This window comes from Rhinoderma darwinii, chromosome 3 (genome assembly GCF_050947455.1).
Source record: "Rhinoderma darwinii isolate aRhiDar2 chromosome 3, aRhiDar2.hap1, whole genome shotgun sequence".
NCBI lineage: Eukaryota > Metazoa > Chordata > Amphibia > Anura > Rhinodermatidae > Rhinoderma > Rhinoderma darwinii.
The window spans coordinates 252529504-252549633 of NC_134689.1; the positions used below are offsets into that span (position 1 = coordinate 252529504).

The window sequence follows — 20130 nt, forward strand, 5'->3', positions numbered from 1 at the left end:
ACGGGGAAGGAGGTTGCGCATAAGGGTATGTGCACACACACTAATTACGTCCGTAATTGACGGACGTATTTCGGCCGCAAGTCCCGGACCGAACACAGTGCAAGGAGCCGGGCTCCTAGCATCATACTTATGTACGACGCTAGGAGTCCCTGCCTTGCTGCAGGACAACTGTCCCGTAGTATAATCATGTTTACAGTACGGGACAGTTGTCCTGCAGCGAGGCAGGGACTCCTAGCGTCGTACATAAGTTTGATGCTAGGAGCCCGGCTCCTTGCACTGTGTTCGGTCCGGGACTTGCGGCCGAAATACGTCCGTCAATTACGGACGTAATTAGTGTGTGTGCACATACCCTAAGCCTAAAAAGGACACTGTTTTATTTTCCCATTACCAAGGGGAACATTTTTCCCAGCCATCCTGTCCTAACGGAATGGATGAAACGGTATTGAGATAAGCCTGAGAGGAAATCAGAACTGGGCCCTCGGTTCAAAAACCTCTACAGACTGGATAAAACGGGCTCCAACGATTGGGAGAATATTCCAAAACTGGACTTGCCAGTGATTAAAATGGCAAAGAAAGCCGTTTTTCCACCCGATGAATCAGCCCTGCTGAAAGACCATTTGGATCGCAAGGTGGATTCCCTTCTGAAGAAGGTGTATACTTCAGCAGTGGGCTTGTGTAAAGCCTCCTTGTCTTCAGTACCGGTGGCTAGGGCACTCCGGGTCGGGCTAAGCCACCTGTCAAGGGATCTAGAAGATGGAGTCCCAAGGGCAGAAATTCTCCAGTCCCTCCCAGTAACGAAGTCTGCTTCGGAGTTCCTCTGTAACTCACAGCTGGATAACATCAAATATGTATCCAGGGCCTTGTCTCTATCGAATGCGGCCAGAAGGGCTCATTGGCTTTATTTATGGTCTGGGGATAATCTCTGCAAAAATAATTTTTGGAGCCTCCCTAGGTTGCCTGAACCTAAAAGGAAGGATACCAGGCGTTACTTTCGGGATCAGAAAAGAAAATCCCCGAAGTTCAAAAAATGGTTTCCAGACCGTCAGCGCACGTTTAACACGAAACGGGAAAACCCTTCCTCCTTTCGGAAGAAAAACCCCTCTCAAAATCCAAACTGTTTACGACGCCCAGCCAATCCTACAAGTAGGAGCAAGGCTTCAAAGATTCTCCTCTCGGTGGTCGGTGACATCATCCGACGACTGGGTGATGGCAACCATCAGGAGAGGATACTCTTTGGAGTTCAGAACTCTCTCCCCAGACCAGTTTTTCTTCAACAGGCATCACAACCCGATAGTCCATCAGCTTCTGCAGGTCTTTCTCCAAAAAGCAGCCCTGGAAGATGTCCCAGTCTCAGAAAAAGGGCAAGGAGTTTACTCCAGAGTGTTCCCTGTGCCCAAATCAGATGGCAGTTGGAGGCTGGTAATAGACCTGACTTTCCTCAATCAATATCTGGTGAGGAAAACCTTCAAGATGGAGATTATCCGGTTAGTGATGAACCTTCTGGAAAGGAATGACGTGCTGGCAACAATCACCTCACGGACGCATACTTGCATGTCCCGATTCTGGCCGCGCACAGAAGGTTCCTCCGATTGGCGGTCCAGAAGCAAGGCTGAGTACAGCACTTCCAATTTACCTGCCTACTCTTCGGGATTTCGTCGGCACCACGTGTGTTCACGAAAATTGTGGTGGTCCTAACAGCAGCACTGAGGCTGAAAGGGATATGTGTGGTCGGTTAGTTGGACGACTGGCTAATAAAAGCATCATCGGAGTCCCTTCTACAAGAACATCTCCAAACCACATTGGAGTGTCTTCACTTTCACGGGTTCCTGGTGACCTTCAGAAAGTCAAAGCTCTCACCATCACAGAATCTGACATTTTTAGGGTTCATGGTGAATTCCCAGTCGATGACAGTCAAATTGTCTCCGGAGAGGATTGCGGCAATCCGGGGTTCAATAGAACCCCTTATTTGATATCAGAATATATTGGTTCGAGGAGCTATGAAAATCCTAGGTCTAATCACCTCATCCATAGATGCGGTCCCCTGGGCCAAAGCTGACATGAGATCATTACAGCTCGACATCCTCAGAGCCTGGGACAAAAATGTCAGAAATCTGGACGCCCTCTTCAAAGTCTCCAACTTCACCCTTCAAGACCTCAGCTGGTGGTTAATCCCGGACACTCTCCAGTCCGGCAAGTTTCTGGTCCCCCCCCACCAGTCACGTCGGCCAGGTGCATAAGCGAGCTGCAGGCCCTTTCCTTCAAAGAACCATATTTGAGGGACCTGGGAGATTGTCTTCTACTACGTACCATGCCTGGGTTCTTGCCTAAAGTGCCTTCCTTTAGGAATATAAATCAAGAGATATTATTGCCAGTTCTCTTCCCTCATCCCCAAGGTGAAGATCAGGAAAATTGGCATACACTGGATGTGAGAAGAGCAGTTCTCACCTATATTCAAAGGACAAAGACTTTTAGGAAATCAGAAAATCTGTTCCTTCAACATGCCGGTCCTAATAAGGGACAAAAGGCAAGTAAAGCCACCCTAGCAAGGTGGATTATGTCAACTATTGAAAAATGCTATCATCTCATTGACCTTCAATCTCTTCTGTAGATCAGGGCACATTCCACACGCTCTACATCTACCTCATGGGCAGAAGTCGAGCATATCTCGCCTGGATCAAATCTGCAGAACGGCTACGTGGACATCCGCATCAACCTTTGTCAAGCACTACATGCCCGACTCACTGGCATCAGAGGGTTCTCTATTTGGTAAAAGAGTGCTTGAAATGGCGTCTGCTATCCCGCCCATATAGCTATTGCTTGGCAAGTCCAATATGTGTTGTGCTGCCAAGGACGATCAGGAAAACGAAAATTTACTCACCAAAATTTTTATTTCCTGGAGTCCGTAGGCAGCACAAGCTCCCCCCCCCCCTCCCGGTCAGGACTTATGACTATCGCTTCGTAAAAATATGCTGGGGCCCGGTTTCCGGTACATACTTATAGGGGGAAGTCCTTAATTGTTTAATTGCCTCATGCTTATTTCTAATTAACCTGTCTCTGCTTGGGTGTACCTAGGGGACTAAAACCCATATGTGTTGTGCTGCCTACGGACTCCAGGAAATAAAAATTGCAGTGAGTACATTTTCGTTATTCTCGACGCTCTCCCCCTGGAGAAATGATTAGGTTCAGGCATGCTGCTGGGTCACTACGTCTCCCGCCAGCTGAGTTTTGTGTGCAGCCATGACACACTATGGTCATGTTGCAACTTTTTGCCCCAATAAATATGTTGTGTTCATCGCATATAATGGATATACTCCGACATAATGGTATACTCCGACTTAACGGTCATGTTGTTTTTTGTGCCGCTAATACCGCATAACCAGTGAAAAATGCTGCGTTTTTGCGAATATTTATTCTGGGGTAGTTTCGGCAAAAACAAACAAACATCATGACTGCTACGTCTCAATAAACCCTTAGACTGCGTTCACATGTCACGGCCAAAATACTGGTTTTAACAAGAATTTCATAATTGTGGTTTCTTGCCGCAATTACCACGGCATCGCGGCAAAATGCCACAGTTTTTACAAAATGGATCTGGGAGTGCTTTTTGCAATCGAACATTGTGTGTAACGGCAGCTGTACAAGCATCCACAGTGGAGGAGATGAAGTAGATTGACAGATATACAGTTGGGTCCAGAATTATTTGGACAGTGACAAGTTTTGGCATTTTAGCTGTTTACCAAAACATATTGAATATACAGTTATATAATCAATATGGGCTTAAAGTGCAGACTCCGCTTTTAATTTGAGGGTATTCACATCCTAATTTGAGGAAGGGTTTAGGAATTACAGCTCTTTAATATGTAGCTGCCTCTTTTTCAAGGGACCAAAGGTAATTGGGCAATTATCTCCAAAGCTATTTAATGGACTGCATGGGCTATCCCCCTCGTTAATCCATCATCAATTAAGCAGGTAAAAGGTCTGGAATTGATTCCTGGTCTGGCATTTGCATTTGGAAGCTTTTGCTGTGAACCCACAACATGAGGTGAAAGGAGCTCTCCATGCAAGTGAAACAGACCATCGCAGGCTGAAAAAAATTAAGAAATCCATCAGAGAGAGAGCACAAATGTTAGGAGTGGCCAAATCAATAGTTTGGTACATTCTTGAAAAAAAAAAAAAGCGCGCACTGGTGATCTCGTGAACTCCAAAAGGCCTGGACGTCCACGGAAGGCAACAGTGGTGGATGATCGCAAAATCCTTTTAATGGTGAAGAAAATCCCCTTCATAACATCTACCCCAAGTGAAGAACAATCTCCTGGAAGTAGGTGTATCAGTATCCAAGCCTACCATAAAGAGAAGACTTTATGAGCGCAAATTCAGAGGGTGCACCACAAGGTGCAAACCATTAATCAGCCTAAAAAATAGAAAGGCCAGATTAGACTTTGCCAAATAACATGTAAAGAAGCCAGCCCAGTTCTGGAACAGCATTCTTTGGACAGATAAAATGAAGATAAACCTGTACCAGAATGATGGGAGGAAGAAAGTATGGAGAAGGCTTGGAACGGCTCATGATCCAAAGCACACCACAGCCTCTGTAAAACATGGTGGAGGCAGTGTGATGGCATGGGCATGCATGTCTGCCAAAGGCCGCTAGTGTAAGGTCACTAGTGTTTATTGATGATGTGACTGAAGACAGAAGCGGCCGGATGAATTCTGAAGTGTTCAGGGATATACTTCCTGCTCAGATTCAACCAAATGCAGCAAGGTTGATTGGACATCGTCTCACAGTACAGATGGACAATGACCCAAAACATACTGTGGAAGCAACCCAGGAGTTTTTTAAGGCAAAGAAGTGGAATATTCTGCAATAGTCAGCGAGCAGATCTTAACCAAATCGAGCATGCATTTCACTAGCTTTAAGGGAATGTAGCACTAATTAAAATGTTTTTATCTTTTTGCCGTATTGTTTTATTTTTTTCTCTTCCACAAGGTGGAAAGTATTAAAAATTAACTAATAATTTGACATGTTTTCCTATGTTGGCCACCAGAGGGAGCATTTCCCAGAATTACAGCAAGTTGAATCAGGCAGAGCAGCCTGACCTACAGCTGCTGTAAATGTGGAAGGGAATCCCTATTTTTGGTTACATGCCAGGAAAAGGTGTCTTCAAATTGCTAAGCATTGTCTGGCTCCCATTTTGGGAGTGTTTGCACAATGGCAGCTGGTAGAAGCTTTAGGACAGACCAAATGGCTAAGGCTGGATTTACATGAGCGTGTGCGTTTTGCGTGCGCAAAAAACGTGGCGTTTTGCGCGCGCAAAAGGCACTTTAACAGCTCCGTGTGTCAGCAGCATATGATGCGTGGCTGTGTGACTTTCGCGCAGCCGCCATCATTATGACACTCTGTTTGTAAATCATAGTTTTGACTGCTGTTGCGCGAATCACGCGCGTCACATGGTAGTGCTTCCGTGTGGTGCGCGTGATTTTCACGCACCCATTGACTACAACGCACAAATATAGGATACGTCGTGCGTTTCACGCAGCGGACATACGCTGCGTGAAAATCACGGACTGTCTGAACGGCGCCATAGACTAACATAGGTCTGTGCGAGGTGCATGAAAATCACGCGCGTTGCACGGACGTATATGCCGTTCGTCTAAATAAGCCCTAAGAATGATTAAAGTCAAGAGGGAGACCCTGTGGTGAATGACTTTTCAGTTGACCGGTTAACACGGCGTCTATTAAATGCGTTTTTTTGGCACATTTTACATGCCGAAAACCGAATCAAATGCTTGATTACGGTTTTGATTACACCTAAATGATAAATTGAGCTGATAGTACATACAACGCGCATTTTTACACAAGCGTTTTTAAGTGTAAATAAAGAAGTGTCGAGTCAATTCCTTTGCACGTAAAACACGCCAAATGTTCCTGTAGTCCATGTGAGTCCTAATTATGCGCCAAAAAACGTGCAAAAGACGCACACAAAATGCGTAAAAAAACACATGAAAAAAGCGTCAAACGCTTGATTTAAGCTTCCCATTTATATCAATGGGAAAGCAAGCCGTTAGTTTTTTACGCAAGTGTTTTTAAAAGACGTGTGGCGTAAAAAAGCGTCGGATCAATTCTTTGGTGCATAAAATGCGCCAAATGTTCGCAGACTCAGTGGGAGTCCAAACTACGCACACAAAAACCGCAAATCGCCCCGCAATAAAAAAAAAAAGGAATTGTGCATGGTTAAATAGAAATGTATGGGTCAGTGCGCGGTCTGTTAAAAAAACAAACAATAATATAATACTTAATTAGCACCTGGATAATGGCAGTTGTCTATTTGACGACGTCCATTACTAAGGTGGGGCTTAGTGTTAGCCAGTAAAAAGGCTAGCACTAACCGCCATTATTACTCCGGTACCCTCAGCCACCAGGAGTATCGGGAAGAGCCGGGTATGATCCAGTACCTGACCATCTGTAGTGATGGTCGGGCACTGGGGTGGCCGCAGGCTGGTATTATTAGTCTGGGAAAGGCTAAAACAGTGGCCCTCCCCACCCTGGTAATGCTAGCCTGCTGCTGTGTTGTATCTGGCTGGTTATAAAAAAAACAAAAAAAAATGGGGACCCCACGTCATTCTTGAATAAATAAAAAACGTTGGGTCCCCCCATTTTCATAACGAGCCATATGCCCCAGCAGCCTAGCATTACAAGGGTGGTGAGGGCCACAGTTTTTGGCCCTCCCCAGCCCAATAATACCAGCCTTCCCGATACCCCTGGTAGCGGTGGGTACCAGGGTAACAATGGGGGTTAGTGCGAGCCTTTTTACTGGCTCACACTAATCCCCGCCTTAGTCATGGACGTCGTCAAACAAACAACTGCCATTATCGAGGCGCAAATAAAGTATTGAAAAAACTCTGAGACCTAAGAAAATATTTTTATTGAAATCAAAACCCCCGTTACCCATTTTATTTAAAAAAAAAAAAAGCAGATCATCGCAGTAGTCCATCGATTCTACGATGTAGTCCAATAGGTCCGGCGGACCCTGCAAAAAAAATAGTGGTGCTCGCTGCTGATTCTTCAAAACAGCTGATAAGTATCTATCAAGAATCTGTGGCGCCTGTGCATAATCCACTGCACAAAAATAGGACAAGGCTGTGCTGCACAAACTACGCAGACACCGCTCTAGAGCTGACACAACCACACACACCCACCCACTCCCCCCCCCCCCCCCTTACCTGCAGTGCAGCCGGTATTCAAAATGGCACTGGCTTTCCCCCAAAAAAAATTGGGCCAATCTGAACTGTGCATACGCAGTACAGAGTGAGACAGCGGAGGCACAGGACATAACGATCGGCTCCCGCTTGTTATGTCCTATGCCCTGTAGCTGCCATATTCCATCTGTGTATGTGTCGTGAATTGACACATACACAGCTGAAAGAAAACATGGCAGCCCCCAGTAAAGTGAGAAAGTGACAATAAAAAAACAAAAACATTGTGTGTGAAAAAATAAAGTAAATATAACGTTTTATTAAGCCCTTAGTGACCAACAATATGCCTTTTAACGTTCGCCACTAAGGGGCCTTAGGCTAGGCTGACGCCTTTTCACGTGAGCCTAGTCTAAGTCCTGCACGGGTCTAGGCTGGAGCCGGGGCTCAGCTGTGTGATGACAGCTGAGCTCCTGCTCCAACGCCCGTGATCGAAGTTTACTTAGATCGCGGCCCTTTAACCCGTTAAATGCCGCTGTCAATAGCGACCGCAGCATTTAACTTTGTTTACAGAGGGAGTGCGCTACCTCTGTCACCCATCGGCGGCCTGCGAATGCAATCGCGGGTCTCCGATGGAGTGTCATGGCAGCCGGGGGCTTGATAAAAGCCCTCTGGTCTGCCCTGGACATATGCCTGTTAGGATGCGCCGGAGGCACGTCCTAACAGATTGCCTGTCAGATTTACACTGACAGGCAATAATGCTCTGGTATACGAAGTATACCAAAGCATTATAGCAGCGATCTGAAGATCACACAGTAAAGTCCCCTAGTGGGACTAATGAAATAAGTCACCAATGTGAAATAAAGATTATTAATAAAAAGTACAGTAAAAAAATAAATCAATTTTTTTCCATAAAAAGTGGTTTTATTTAGTAAAAGCGTAAAAAAAAAAAAAAAAATACACATATATGGTATCGCCGTGATCGTAATGACTCCATTAATAAAGTTAATATGTAATTTAAACCGCAAGGATGTATGGACAGCGATGTCAGAGGCTTCCCCAGAGTCCCGGAGCAGAGCCGATACTAGCGCTCTGCCTGGGACACCGCTCTGGGGAAGACCCTGACACACTGTCCATATATGGGAATTCCGCAGCGTCCCGGAGCAGAGCCTATACTAGCGCTCTGCCCGGGACTCCGCTCTGGGGAAGACCCTGACACACTGTCCATATATGGGCAGATATGTCAGGGAATTCCGCAGCGTCCCGGAGCAGAGCCTATACTAGCGCTCTGCCCGGGACTCCGCTCTGGGGAAGACCCGGACATCGCTGTTCATATGTGGACAGCGATGTCAGGGAATTCCACAGAGTCCCGGAGCAGAGCCGCCACCAGCGCTCTGCTCGGGACTCCGGCTCTGGGGAAGCCCCAGACATCGCTGTTCATATGTGGATAGCGATGTCAGGGAATTCCACAGAGTCCAGGAGCAGAGCCGACACCAGCGCTCTGCTCCGCTCTGGGCAAGACCCTGACACACTGTCCATATATGGGCAGCGATGTCAGGGAATTCCACAGAGTCTCGGAGCAGAGCCGATACTAGCGGCTCTGTGTCCCGCGCGCCGCAGATGACAGCCCTAGGGGCCGCATGCGGCCCGCGGGCCGCGTGCTTGAGACCCCTGCTGTACAGTGTACTATACCATTTTCTGGTGTAGAAAGAAGAGCTTCCAGGCTACACAATTACACTCCAGTTACACTGAACTGCGCAATCCATAGAGTACGCACAGTTCACAGCTGATATGGCACCAGCATAAGGTATTAGGGTGCCCTGTAGTCCCTACTTTCCTATGCCCTATGTATGCTGTACACCATCTGCGTATGTGTCGTGCAGATGCTACACAGATTCTATTACAGAGTGCAGCCCCCTATTTAAGAAATAATTATTAATTTAAAAAAAAAATTACAACTGAATTTATAATAGTTGTAAAAACAATCTCTTGTTCTAACAAAAGCAATAGTAAGAAAAGAAAAGGGACGCATTTCCTTTTAAAAGTAGTTTTGATGATCTGAAACATTCAAGTGTAACGAGTATGCAAAGATTAGAAGAAAATTGCAAATAATTTTTTGCAGCACTGAAATGTCAAATGCTACGGCATAAAGCACATAACTGACGTTTGCTACTTAATTACTGGGGTTGAAAAGAGACCAATGTTTATCAAGTTCAACTTTTCCTTATTTGTTTAATTCAAAGCAGGCAATGAAGAGCATGAGGAAAATGGAGAGTTAAAAACAGGTATGATTACACAGCGAAGTACAAGAAAGGTCCCTCACTCGTAGATGGGCTTTCTGGTGTTTTTGTTTTTTTGTGGGTTTTTTTTCTTCTTTCTCAAACAACATATTTTATTTTTTTTTCTGTAGTAGTCCTTTCTCTGAAACTGAAGAACACACTTTTTTTCTCTTTTACAGCCATGCAGCCTCTAAAGGCCAGCACAGCAGAAGGTAAGACAGTCCTTTTGATATGATGGTTTTTTATAAAAAAATAAAATAAAATTCTAAGAAATGTGTAAACTTGTATTAGGCAAGAAACACACACACACACACACACACACACACACACACACACACACACACACACACACCTTTTTGATGCAGTTACTCTGGCAGATTTGGGCTCATCAATTTTGTGTGTGTGTGTGACAGATTTAGGCTCATCAATGGTGTGTGTGTGATCCTGGCCTTTAAAGTAGTGCAAAATAATGGTAATAAAAATTAATAAACATCAAATTAAGATCTTTTCCAGCTGTATTTTTATATTTTTTTTCCTGGGTTAGCTAGGCCTGCTCAGTAATGGAAAAACAACTTCACTGCGGTATCTCGGAATGAGTACCTCAAGAGGATCTAGCTGATCTCACTTATCTGGTTTTCCATTCTTCCAAGTTCTTATTTGATGCCTCCCTCGAGAGTCAGCCCATTTTGCTGCCAGAGCATCGGCTAATTCAATAGCTATCCAATGTTAAATTTGTTAAAAATCTTAGGTAGCAGACCCTGCTTACAAAAAAAGCCCTTGTTGTACGGTCTTTTATTAGGGCCAAACTTTGGAAAATGTCTGGATGAAATAATTTCTGAAGCTACTGGTGGTAAGAGTTCCCTCCTGCCTCAGAAATGTCGTAGATGTCTGCAGGCTTTTCAACGTTCTCAAAAGTTTCGGTCCTTTCCTAACCTTTCCTCTCAGAGGTCAGACAAGAGGTCTAGCTGTACCATGGACTATAGACGCCCATCGTTCAGACCTAAACCTGCCTGGCAACAGAGTTGAAGGTGTGTCCCACTGGGGAGGATGACTTCTTTCCTATCAGCAGATATGGCTTGCTCATGTGGACGATGACTGGGTTCGAGATGTGGTGTCGACAGGGTACAAAACAGAATTCACAAGGGGGAAGGGTTGTTAATTCCTTCTGTCAGCTCCACCTCGTGCCTTGGATCGCGCTTCTGCTTTTTTGCGAGGTTGTTCGTTCTCTTCTCCTTCAGGAAGTGATCGTCACGGTTTTTCAGTCGGAAGAGTTTTAACGATTTTACTAAATCTCTTTACAGTTCCAAAAAAGGAAATGGATGAGTCAGACCCATCCTGTATCTAAAGAAACTGAACTGCTTTGTTCGCATTCAGAGGTTTTGCATGGATTCCCTGAGGTTAGTGGTTGCATAGCTGGAACAATCGGACATTTGCAATGCCTACCTCCACATCCCTATCGCGATGACCCACCAGTATTTTCTTAGTTTCCCTATCGGTTCTCAACATGTCCAGTTTGTCGCCCTTCCCTTCCGGCTTGCCATGACTGCAATGATTTATTGACTCCCTTAGCACTCATACACACGAGGTTAGTCGGTGTCATCCCTTACCTGGACAGCCTCTTGGTCTTGGTGAAATTCCCCACCAGGGGGGACAACCTTTCCAGTCCCAACATGGACAGTTGGGCTTCCTCAGTTGGACACGGCTGACTCCGGGGGAATGGTCTTTTCATCCGGTACTCTGAACTTCAGATTTGCCAAAGGTGGGGCACCCCAGACGTGGATTTCTTCTCATCTTGTCAAACACAAGGTTCCAGCTTATGTGGCCAGGAGCGTTGGATCTCAGAGCCATTGCAGTAGACTCCTTGGAAGGGATTATCTCTTCTGTACCTCTTCCCTCCCCTTCCGCTGCTGTCTCAAGAGGATCAAGTTGGTATACTATACCTCATACTAGTAGCTCCAGGTTTTGAGAGCCCGAGGTCTCGCTGTCATCCAAACAATGTTAAACAGGAAACCTCAATCAGCCAAGGTGTACCACTGTACGTGGAAGGCTTCTTTCCGTTGGTGTGAACAGAGCAGTTTCCATCACATGGTATATTCTACGCCTAGACTCCTATCCTTTCTCCAATCGAGTCTTGATCGGGGACTTCGCTTTAGCTTCTCTAAAAAGGGGTTGTCCTAAAATTAATCAAAAAGAAAATCAGATCTAATATATTGCATGATAATCTTTTTGTAAGAAAGCTAGAACCAGCTCTGTATTTTACATGGATCAAATTGCTCTGCTAGATTTTCTTCAGGCTGACAACTCGGGGGGCATATCCTTTCTCCTGCAACCCCTCCCCCTCCTTGTCATAGCTTGTATAGGCAGATCGTTTTGTTTTACTGCCTAATGCCTCTCTAGGAGAAGTTATACAATTTCTCCCATTGCATGTCTATTTGGAGGGAGAGCCCAGTTCTATATAACTGAAGAAGAGGGCCTGCAACTTACACACAGAGGATGAGCAAGAGAGGATGTATGTATGCAGGCTCGCTCTTCATTAAACTGCTGGCTTTCCTGTATTTTTCTTACTGTGTGAGTCTCTACTTCTTTACTAACAAGCAGAGAAGACCTTTTCTATTGGCTGGTGGAAGTTGGAGAGTGGAAATGAGCATGGGCGTCCTCTCTTTTTCATTTCAGTTGGAGGACGTGCACGTTTCTACACAGACTGAACACCAGGGGGTGCCATTATGATGAAATAAGGAGAATATCTCTCAACTGGAGCATTTTTGTTCACTGCTCTGTCTATCCATTTTCAGCAAACACTGCCCCCTTCCCCCGGCCTCAAAGATTTTTCTGCAAGGGGTAGCATGTTTTGTTCTACTCTCGTGGAAATTTGCTTTCCTTGTGACCATTACGTCCATCAGACAGATCTCGAATCTTGCTGCTCTGTCCTGCAAGTCTCCTGTTCTGGTCATCCATAAGGATAAAGTGGTGTTTCGCCCTGTCCTGTTATTATTCCTCCCGAAAGTGGTCTCTGCCTTCTACATCAATGAGGAATCCGTCCATAAATCCTTCTTTTCTTACATTTGTCTCTCACCATCTCATCTGAGGGAGTGGGTGCTGCACTATTTAAATGTGGTGATAGCAGTCTGGATGCAATGGAGTCGTTTAGATGCTCCGACAATTTTTGTTCTTCCTGAAGGGCCGCATAAGGGGTTGGCAGCGTCCAAGGCCACCATTGCCCTATCAGTCCGAGGGTAAAATTCTTCACCTTCGGGTCACTGTTCATTACACTAGGGCTGTTGGTGCCTCCTGGGTGGTATGGCACAAAGCTTTAGTCGCTCAGTGTCACGATCTGTGGGTATGTGAACCCACTGGGCTGTACCACCGTAGCGGGATAGCAGCTGGGCAAACAGTGTGCCAAGTCAATGTCTATAGTCCGAGTAAGGGTACCTGTGGTAGCTTAGACAGTAGCGATGGTTAGGCTCAGATGGGACCTTGGCAGCTGACACCGTGGTGTAACACAGCAGATGTGATCGGTGACACGACTCCAACTCTCTAAGGCACAGGAACAAGGTAGCACAGGATACAGGTAGCAAGCACGGGACAGTGGGAACTGGAAAACACTAAGGGATCATTTGCAAAGACTAACACGGTTAAACACAACAACGCTCAGGCAATGAAGGAAGGGGCAGGGCCCTTCTTATAGTCCAGGGTGAGTATGGTCTAATTAATGATTCTCCTACATGTGCCGCTTGCCCTTTAAGGCCGGGCATGAGCGTGCGCGGGCACCCTACGGGACACAGTAGATCGAAGCGGAAGTGATCCATGGCTGCGGCAGTCGGGGGTTGAATAATCCCGACGGGCCATGGGCGTTACACTCAGGTTTGCAAGGATGTTACCTGTGCTTCAGTGAACACCTTCACAAGATTCTACCAGATCCATTCTTTGGCCTCCTTTGATGCCAGTCTGGGTCACAGGGTGCTGGAGGCATCTGTGCGTTAGATGGGTCACATGGCTGTTTTCTCCTGTTTTTGTTTTTTTTACTCGCTCCTAAAATCCATTTCTCATTGAATTCATTTGTGGACACCAATCACATACTCCTCCTTCTCCTTCTTCTTTTTTTTTTTTTTTTTTTTTTTCTAGGCCCAGGACCTCCTGTTCTGGCTGGTTGGGGGTGTTTTTGTGTTTTGTTTTTTTTCCTGGGACCGTGGTCTTGGTTTTTTTGGAGGTTTTTTTTTTGGTTTTTTTCTTCGTCTTTTACTACTGCTTTGGTACAAACTGGTTAAAGTGCCAGTGGGAAGGGTGTCGCCTGCCTGAACAGAGCCTACATTTTCTCTACCTAGTGTCAACCTCATAGTGGCAAGGCCCTATACCTATTTATCTTCCCCCCTCCCCCTCCCAATGAATTCAATGAGATAAGGGTTTTTACGGTGAGTACAAATATCCAATTGTATTGTTCCTTGAAATACAGTATTAAAAGTGAAGGTCCACCTTTTTGTATATTAATTTGTCACCAATATTTACGTCAATACAATATGTAACACAATATTTCTCTATTACACAAATTGCTTAATTTACAAGCAGGGTATATTTTGACAACAGGCAGTGCTGTGGAGTCGCAGTCGTGGATTCAGTTTTGTCTGGAGTAGGTAGAAATGTACCGAGTTCAACTCTGGCTTCAAAATAAAAATATTCAATATTATTGTAAAGGGTTTGCCAGACACAGGTTCTGTATCGACGCCTGGTGTTAATCAGCCCTCATCCGCTCCAAGGTCTGCTAGAGTGACGCGATCTGTTACCACTCAGGCTTGCAGGCTGAGGAGAGGGAGAACCTATCACAGCCTGGCCTGACGGTTCTAGCTCCGGCCCTTGGTCTATTTATACCCTCACTTGCAGCATGTTCCTTGCTTGTGATTGTCTGGTTTCCTGGCTTTGCTATTACTGCTATTTACCTGATTGACCGCTGTTACTTATTGACCCTGACTTGCCTGACTGACTATTCTCCTGCTCTGATTTTGCTACTACGTACTCCCCTGTTTTGATTCGGCTCGTTCACCACTGCCTGTTGCTCACGGTGTTCCCGTGGGCAACTGCCCCTACTTCCCCCTTTGCTTCTGTGTGCCTTTGTCTTGTGTTGTCTGTCTTGTACTTACTGAGTGTAGGGACAGTCGCCCAGTTGTACGCCGTCACTTAGGACGGGCCGTGCAAGTAGGCAGGGACTGAGTTGCTGGTAGATTAGGGCTCACCTGTCTGTCTCCCTACCCCGATTCATTACAGTTATTGTCTTAATTGTATAGCTTGTTGCATATTTACTTTCAGAGGAATTAAAAGTTAGAAAGTATTTATATGATTTCTGTTATGATTTCTAAATCTGATTTGTTATCGTCCTCAATCTAAGGCCCCTATATATCAATAAACCATAATAACTAGGAAGTTCTAGCAGTCGTAGAAAATCGGTTATCGCCTCTCCTTTCTTCAATCCTCTCCCTTAGGCCTTATTCACACGAGCGTGTCCGTTTTGCTGGCATAAAAAATGCAACGTTTTGCGCGTGTTGCAGTTCCATGTGACATGTACGTGTGCGTCTGCGTTTCTTACGCGCATATGTCATCCGTTTGTCACAGGTTTTTTACGTCCGCAAATAAAACTGAAGGTGTTCTTCTCATAATTTCTTTAGCAACTGTTGCGTGAAACACGGACAGCACACGGATGACGTCCGTGTGCTGTGCGTGATGCGCAAAAAAAACTCACAAGTATAGGACAAGCAGCGAGTTTCATGCAGCGATCTGAATGGCCCCATTGAATTGCATAGGTCCGTGTGACGTCCGTTGTTTTATTGCGCGTTACACAGACGTGAAATACGTTTGTGTGAATAAGGTATCCGACTAAGTATCTTTATGCTGCTGATCCAAGGTCTTTTAGTTAAAATTTCTGAATCTGTTGTGCACATAGTGGACCCAGTGCAGGACCCCCCTCTTAAACAGACAGGAGCACCAAGGGTTGGTATTGTCTTTGCTCCCCAGTGATTAGGATGCACTGAAATCTGCGAGTACCAGAGCTGTGCTGTAGTGTCCTGTACTTATCCATGCGGTCTCCCGCTCTGCGTGCAACTCTCCTTTCTCCTATATCCCCACCCAAGACGCCCAGTCAATCCGCTGAACTGGCATGGCGCTGCTACAACGCGTCATCGCTGGGCTCAGAACAAACCCATGTTGATGCAGGGCTCCCCCTCCCTCCTAGCCTCGCCACTGGGGAAACTCCAAGTCCCTGACAACCAGGAACGCGTTCCGAACACAGCTGACCAGAATAACCGGAGGGAGAATGGCCAGACCGACACAGAAGGGAAGAATGAAGACTGACAACCACTGAAGATGAAAAGCACAAGGGCTAAAAGAGGAAACCTACATAGAAGAATAAAACACACATGCAACAGTGTCGCCCACCACAGCCTGTCCCTGTGTGCCTGCCCTCAAACACCCTTTACAAGTTTTCGCCTGTTGACAGAGGATGCATATCAAAGGGGGCAAATGAGAAGTCAGTTAAAATGTAATTTTAAATTAATAATGCATATAAAGGAAATATAAGGTCATCAAAAAAACATACAAATGTGTAAGTGCATCCATATAAGTGGGAAGAGAGAATACCCACTTTAAAAAAAATTTAAATATAAAAGGCCCGTATTTAAACAATTTGTGCATAACTATGATGTTCGCGTTTTAAACATCAAGTTGAATGAGGACAAATGGCATAGTCTTACCAATTCCTGAGATTGCCTGGTTAGTGGAACGGTCCAGGTTCATAGCCAGAGCGGGATATCAATAATTCCCTAATAAGCCGTACCAGGAACCTTTTTCCTTTTCAATGAAGAAAACCCTGAACAATTACCCCAATCACTTTGTCCTGACATGTTTTCTCCAGATTTTATAGCTGGACTCATCGGGGATCCAGGGGATGAAATAGGCAATTTTAAATCTTGAGGCGGGAACCTGTTTTCCAACGCCTACTGGCCACGGGCTGTGATTTGTGTATGGTACTATCCGGGATGACGGTGCCATAGATGCATCAGAGCCCGTGGCAAGTATTTGTAGGACATATACAGCTGCATTCAGTTATGAGTGCACACTGTTCTCTCTTTTCTTACAACATTACCCACTACACATATATACATGGTGAGTAGACAACCCGGCCTCTTATACATAAGCCATTTATGAAGACGTCTGAGTCGGACAGGGGCTTACCGACTCCACAGCCCTGATAATAATGAAGAGCACACACGTTCACTTTCATAGTGCCATCTGCAGACTGCAAATGTTATTTATGGTGCATATATTCTGTCATTGAACCTTTTACTTTAAAGTCTCTTTCAAAGTGAGATGCAGCATAAAGTTTTGTATGTGGTTTATTAGTAAAAGTACAAAAGCTGTGAGTGTGGCTAACCAGTGTACCTTTCTTTATTTTTTGCCAACAGGCAAAGCTGAAAATTAAAATTATTGCAATGTAGTAGCAATTTTTTAACAAAAAAAAACGTCACTTCGTAGGGCATCTCTGAATGTATACATATATAATTTTATTCATTTCAATAAAATGTGCTATAAAACAAGTTATATAGAAAGCATAGCATGGTTCATACAATACTTCTATGTACAATACAGGACATAATCCGATTAAAGGATAGGAATAACTCCGAAATAAACCATTGCTATGCTTGCAGATAAGGAATGGAAATCAATATAGGATAGGACTATGATGTGCAGTAATACATTTTTTATTTTTCATTTATTGACACGTAGTTGCTGGTCTCATGCGCTTTATCTCCATCTAGGTGATGACACCTCAACTTTAGAGTGAGATTATTCATTCAATGAGCTCTGGGAAATACAGACTGGACTCCACGCTGGATAGATCAAGGGAATTTTCGCAAAATCATCAGTGTTACTGGGTTTGCCTTTCTGTGCTGAATTTATTTTGGCCCAATGTGTAATGGCATTCTATTTTAGTAGTATCGATGGAAGGCCAAGGGATAATATGGTTTGTTTGTCCATGCTGTAGCTGCACTTGTCTGAAACGAATGCCGGATCGGTGTGGTGGACTGTAAAATTATTTATGGCATATTTTAATTACATACACAAGATGCAACACTGCACATTTATAAGCCCCCTTAATATTTTCTAAAAAGTTGAACATGTAATTGATTAGTGTGAACACGATTCATCCTTAATAGTCGGTGACCTGGAATTGTCATTGAGTATTCATTCTGTATCAGAGTTATTACACCACCTCCATTCTGCTGGTCCGGAAATATGCAAGGGAGTGTAATAAATCGGAGAAGCTTAAATGTATTTACCCCTTAGGGGCTTTGAAAAAAAAAGCAATATAGCGCCTAATATATTGCACGTTTCTGTGGCAGTGAAGTTTGATACGTTTATCTGCCTGGGAACCACATCATTGAGGGATTTACTATTATTTTGTAAGATGTTTTTAATAAACTGCTTTCCTATCATGAATAATGTGTTTGTCTTGCTTAATAATGGATTCCAAAATCACAAGGAATAAAGCTTTAAGATCATTCTATGTTAAAGGGCACTCCGGAGCTCTCATTATTCAAATAGGTTTACCGACAAGAGACATTCATGGTGTATCCACAGGATAAGTGTATGATAAATAGCTGTGTACAATGCGTTACCAACTCTATCTCGTGAAGTGAGCATACAATGGGTCCTAACACTAAGAATCCTCTTACATGGCCACGTTGATCGGTGCTCGTTTGCTCCTGTCGCATGGAGCTATGATCAGTATTGTATGGGGACGAACGATCATTACTCTGATCGCTCATCCTCCTACATTTCTATCGTGTCGGCAGCACCGCTCCCTGTTTACACAGGGAGATGTGCTGCCGACAACGATGATATTTCTTGCAGCGTGATCGATACAATCAGCCGATGAACAAGCGTTTGCTCGTTCATCGTCTGATCGTTGCCCTGTTTACACAGGGCAATGATCAGGAACAAGCGTGAATGCTCGTTTGTCTGCTAATTGGCCCATGTAAAAGAGCTTTAAGGAAGCAAAGAGGTTGCTCAGTGTGGTTGGCGGATACACCATTTTCAGCGGTATTCACAAACCATATAATGGCTGGCCATTTTTCTCAGGGGAAGCATGTTTTGTGCAGACTGGATTTTATTTGCCTGATCCTGTTGTCCTTACTGGAGATAATCCGTGACATCGGTGTGTGGCGGCTTCTCTTCCCACAAAAAACATACATATTCATCTCAGTCATATTTATTTTTGAGTACAAAATAAATACCAGGTTCAATGACTTATATCAATGTGTTTTAATACAGATCATAACCTAACAGATAGTGATATCACGGTTTTCAAGAAAGGCTTCCAAATCAATGAAATAATAATCCTCAACACTTTCAGCAGTAAAATACTAGATATGGCATTAAATCAATGTAAAAAAAAAAAAACGTTTTCACGTTTACAGGCCTAAACCTATTATTAGATATGTACATTGAGTTTGGATATATCCATAAATCGAGTTTGGATCACACCTGAAGCTGGCCCAAAGCTTCTGGCAGTGACTTGTCTCCAGACAGAACAACGGATCAGCCATGTTGACATCCGCTATCAGGAGGTCTTAATGGACACTATATTGTCGGCTGATGACACAGATATCTCTGGGATCCACCTACATTTGTCTAATGTGTATAAGGAGCTCCAAAAGAGAATAGGAGAAACACCTGTCAATCATAGTGAGCTTTGCAGGGGAGGGGGCCAGAAGGGATATGTCCAGCGGGTTGACACGAGCATGTTCGGTCCATAAAATAGTACAGGCAGAAAGTGTTAATGTTGCCCATAGTGACTAATCCGTTTCCAGCTGTTATTTTAAATGAAGGCAACAATCTGATGGGTCAACACCTCAATTTTTTTTTATCTAGACTATTTTCTATAAATAAGACTTAAGGGGTTATTCCTATCTAAGCCGTTTATGACACATCCATGCCATAAATGTTCGGTGGATGTGGGAACAAGCAGGCGGAAAATTAATGTAGAGGTGGCTGCACATGTGAGTAGTCACCCCCCCCCCCCCTGACTATTTCCTATAGGAGATACGGAAACAGCCATTCTACCTCTCCATTGAATCTCCGCCTGAATGCGGGGGCTGCCTCACCAGGCGAGACGGAAGTCAGGTGGCCCTTGTTCTGGTGATTTTTGCGTGTCCTAGAGGTTTTTCCTACATCTATCAAATATTTATGGCATACCCATGGATATCCATAAATGTCTTGGATGGGGATACCGCTTTAAGGCATAACTGTTGGTCTGATACATATCACTTTTAAAGCCAATACTTACTCCGCTGCTTTAAAATGGAGGGACAGCTGCTTAGTATTACAGTTGGACGTGGATAATATTTGACGCTAGTTAAACCCTTTCCACACTGGAAGCTATGTATTAGCCGTATATTAACGGCACAGTGATCTCCCAGATGATCAGTGGCGGGGGAACTGCTGTGATTGACAAGCTTCTGGCTGTTTAAACTCTTACATGCCGCAATTAATAGTAATATAGGCATCGACATAGGAAGGGGGCTTCCTTTGACATTACACAGTCATCTGGTATAAGCGAACTATATCGACCTATACCCCAGAGGGAAGCCTCTGGCGTGATGTTAAAGAGGCTCTG

The 20130-nt window shown here is 44.6% G+C and overlaps 1 protein-coding gene across 3 annotated transcripts in view; it reads left to right on the forward strand.

Moving 5' to 3' along the window:
* CD276 (CD276 molecule) overlaps positions 1 to 17954 on the forward strand; it is a 35471-nt gene extending 17517 nt beyond the window's left edge. For 2 of the 3 annotated variants that reach the window (XM_075857748.1, XM_075857747.1), the window contains exons 6-8: positions 9435 to 9476; positions 9650 to 9682; positions 17270 to 17954. In XM_075857748.1, the coding sequence (XP_075713863.1) occupies positions 9435 to 9476; positions 9650 to 9682; positions 17270 to 17295 (101 nt within the window). In that variant the 3' untranslated portion in view covers positions 17296 to 17954. The remainder of the gene's footprint in view (positions 1 to 9434; positions 9477 to 9649; positions 9683 to 17269) is intronic. The other variant, XM_075857749.1, reaches the window with a different exon arrangement.
* Positions 17955 to 20130: the final 2176 nt, after the last annotated feature.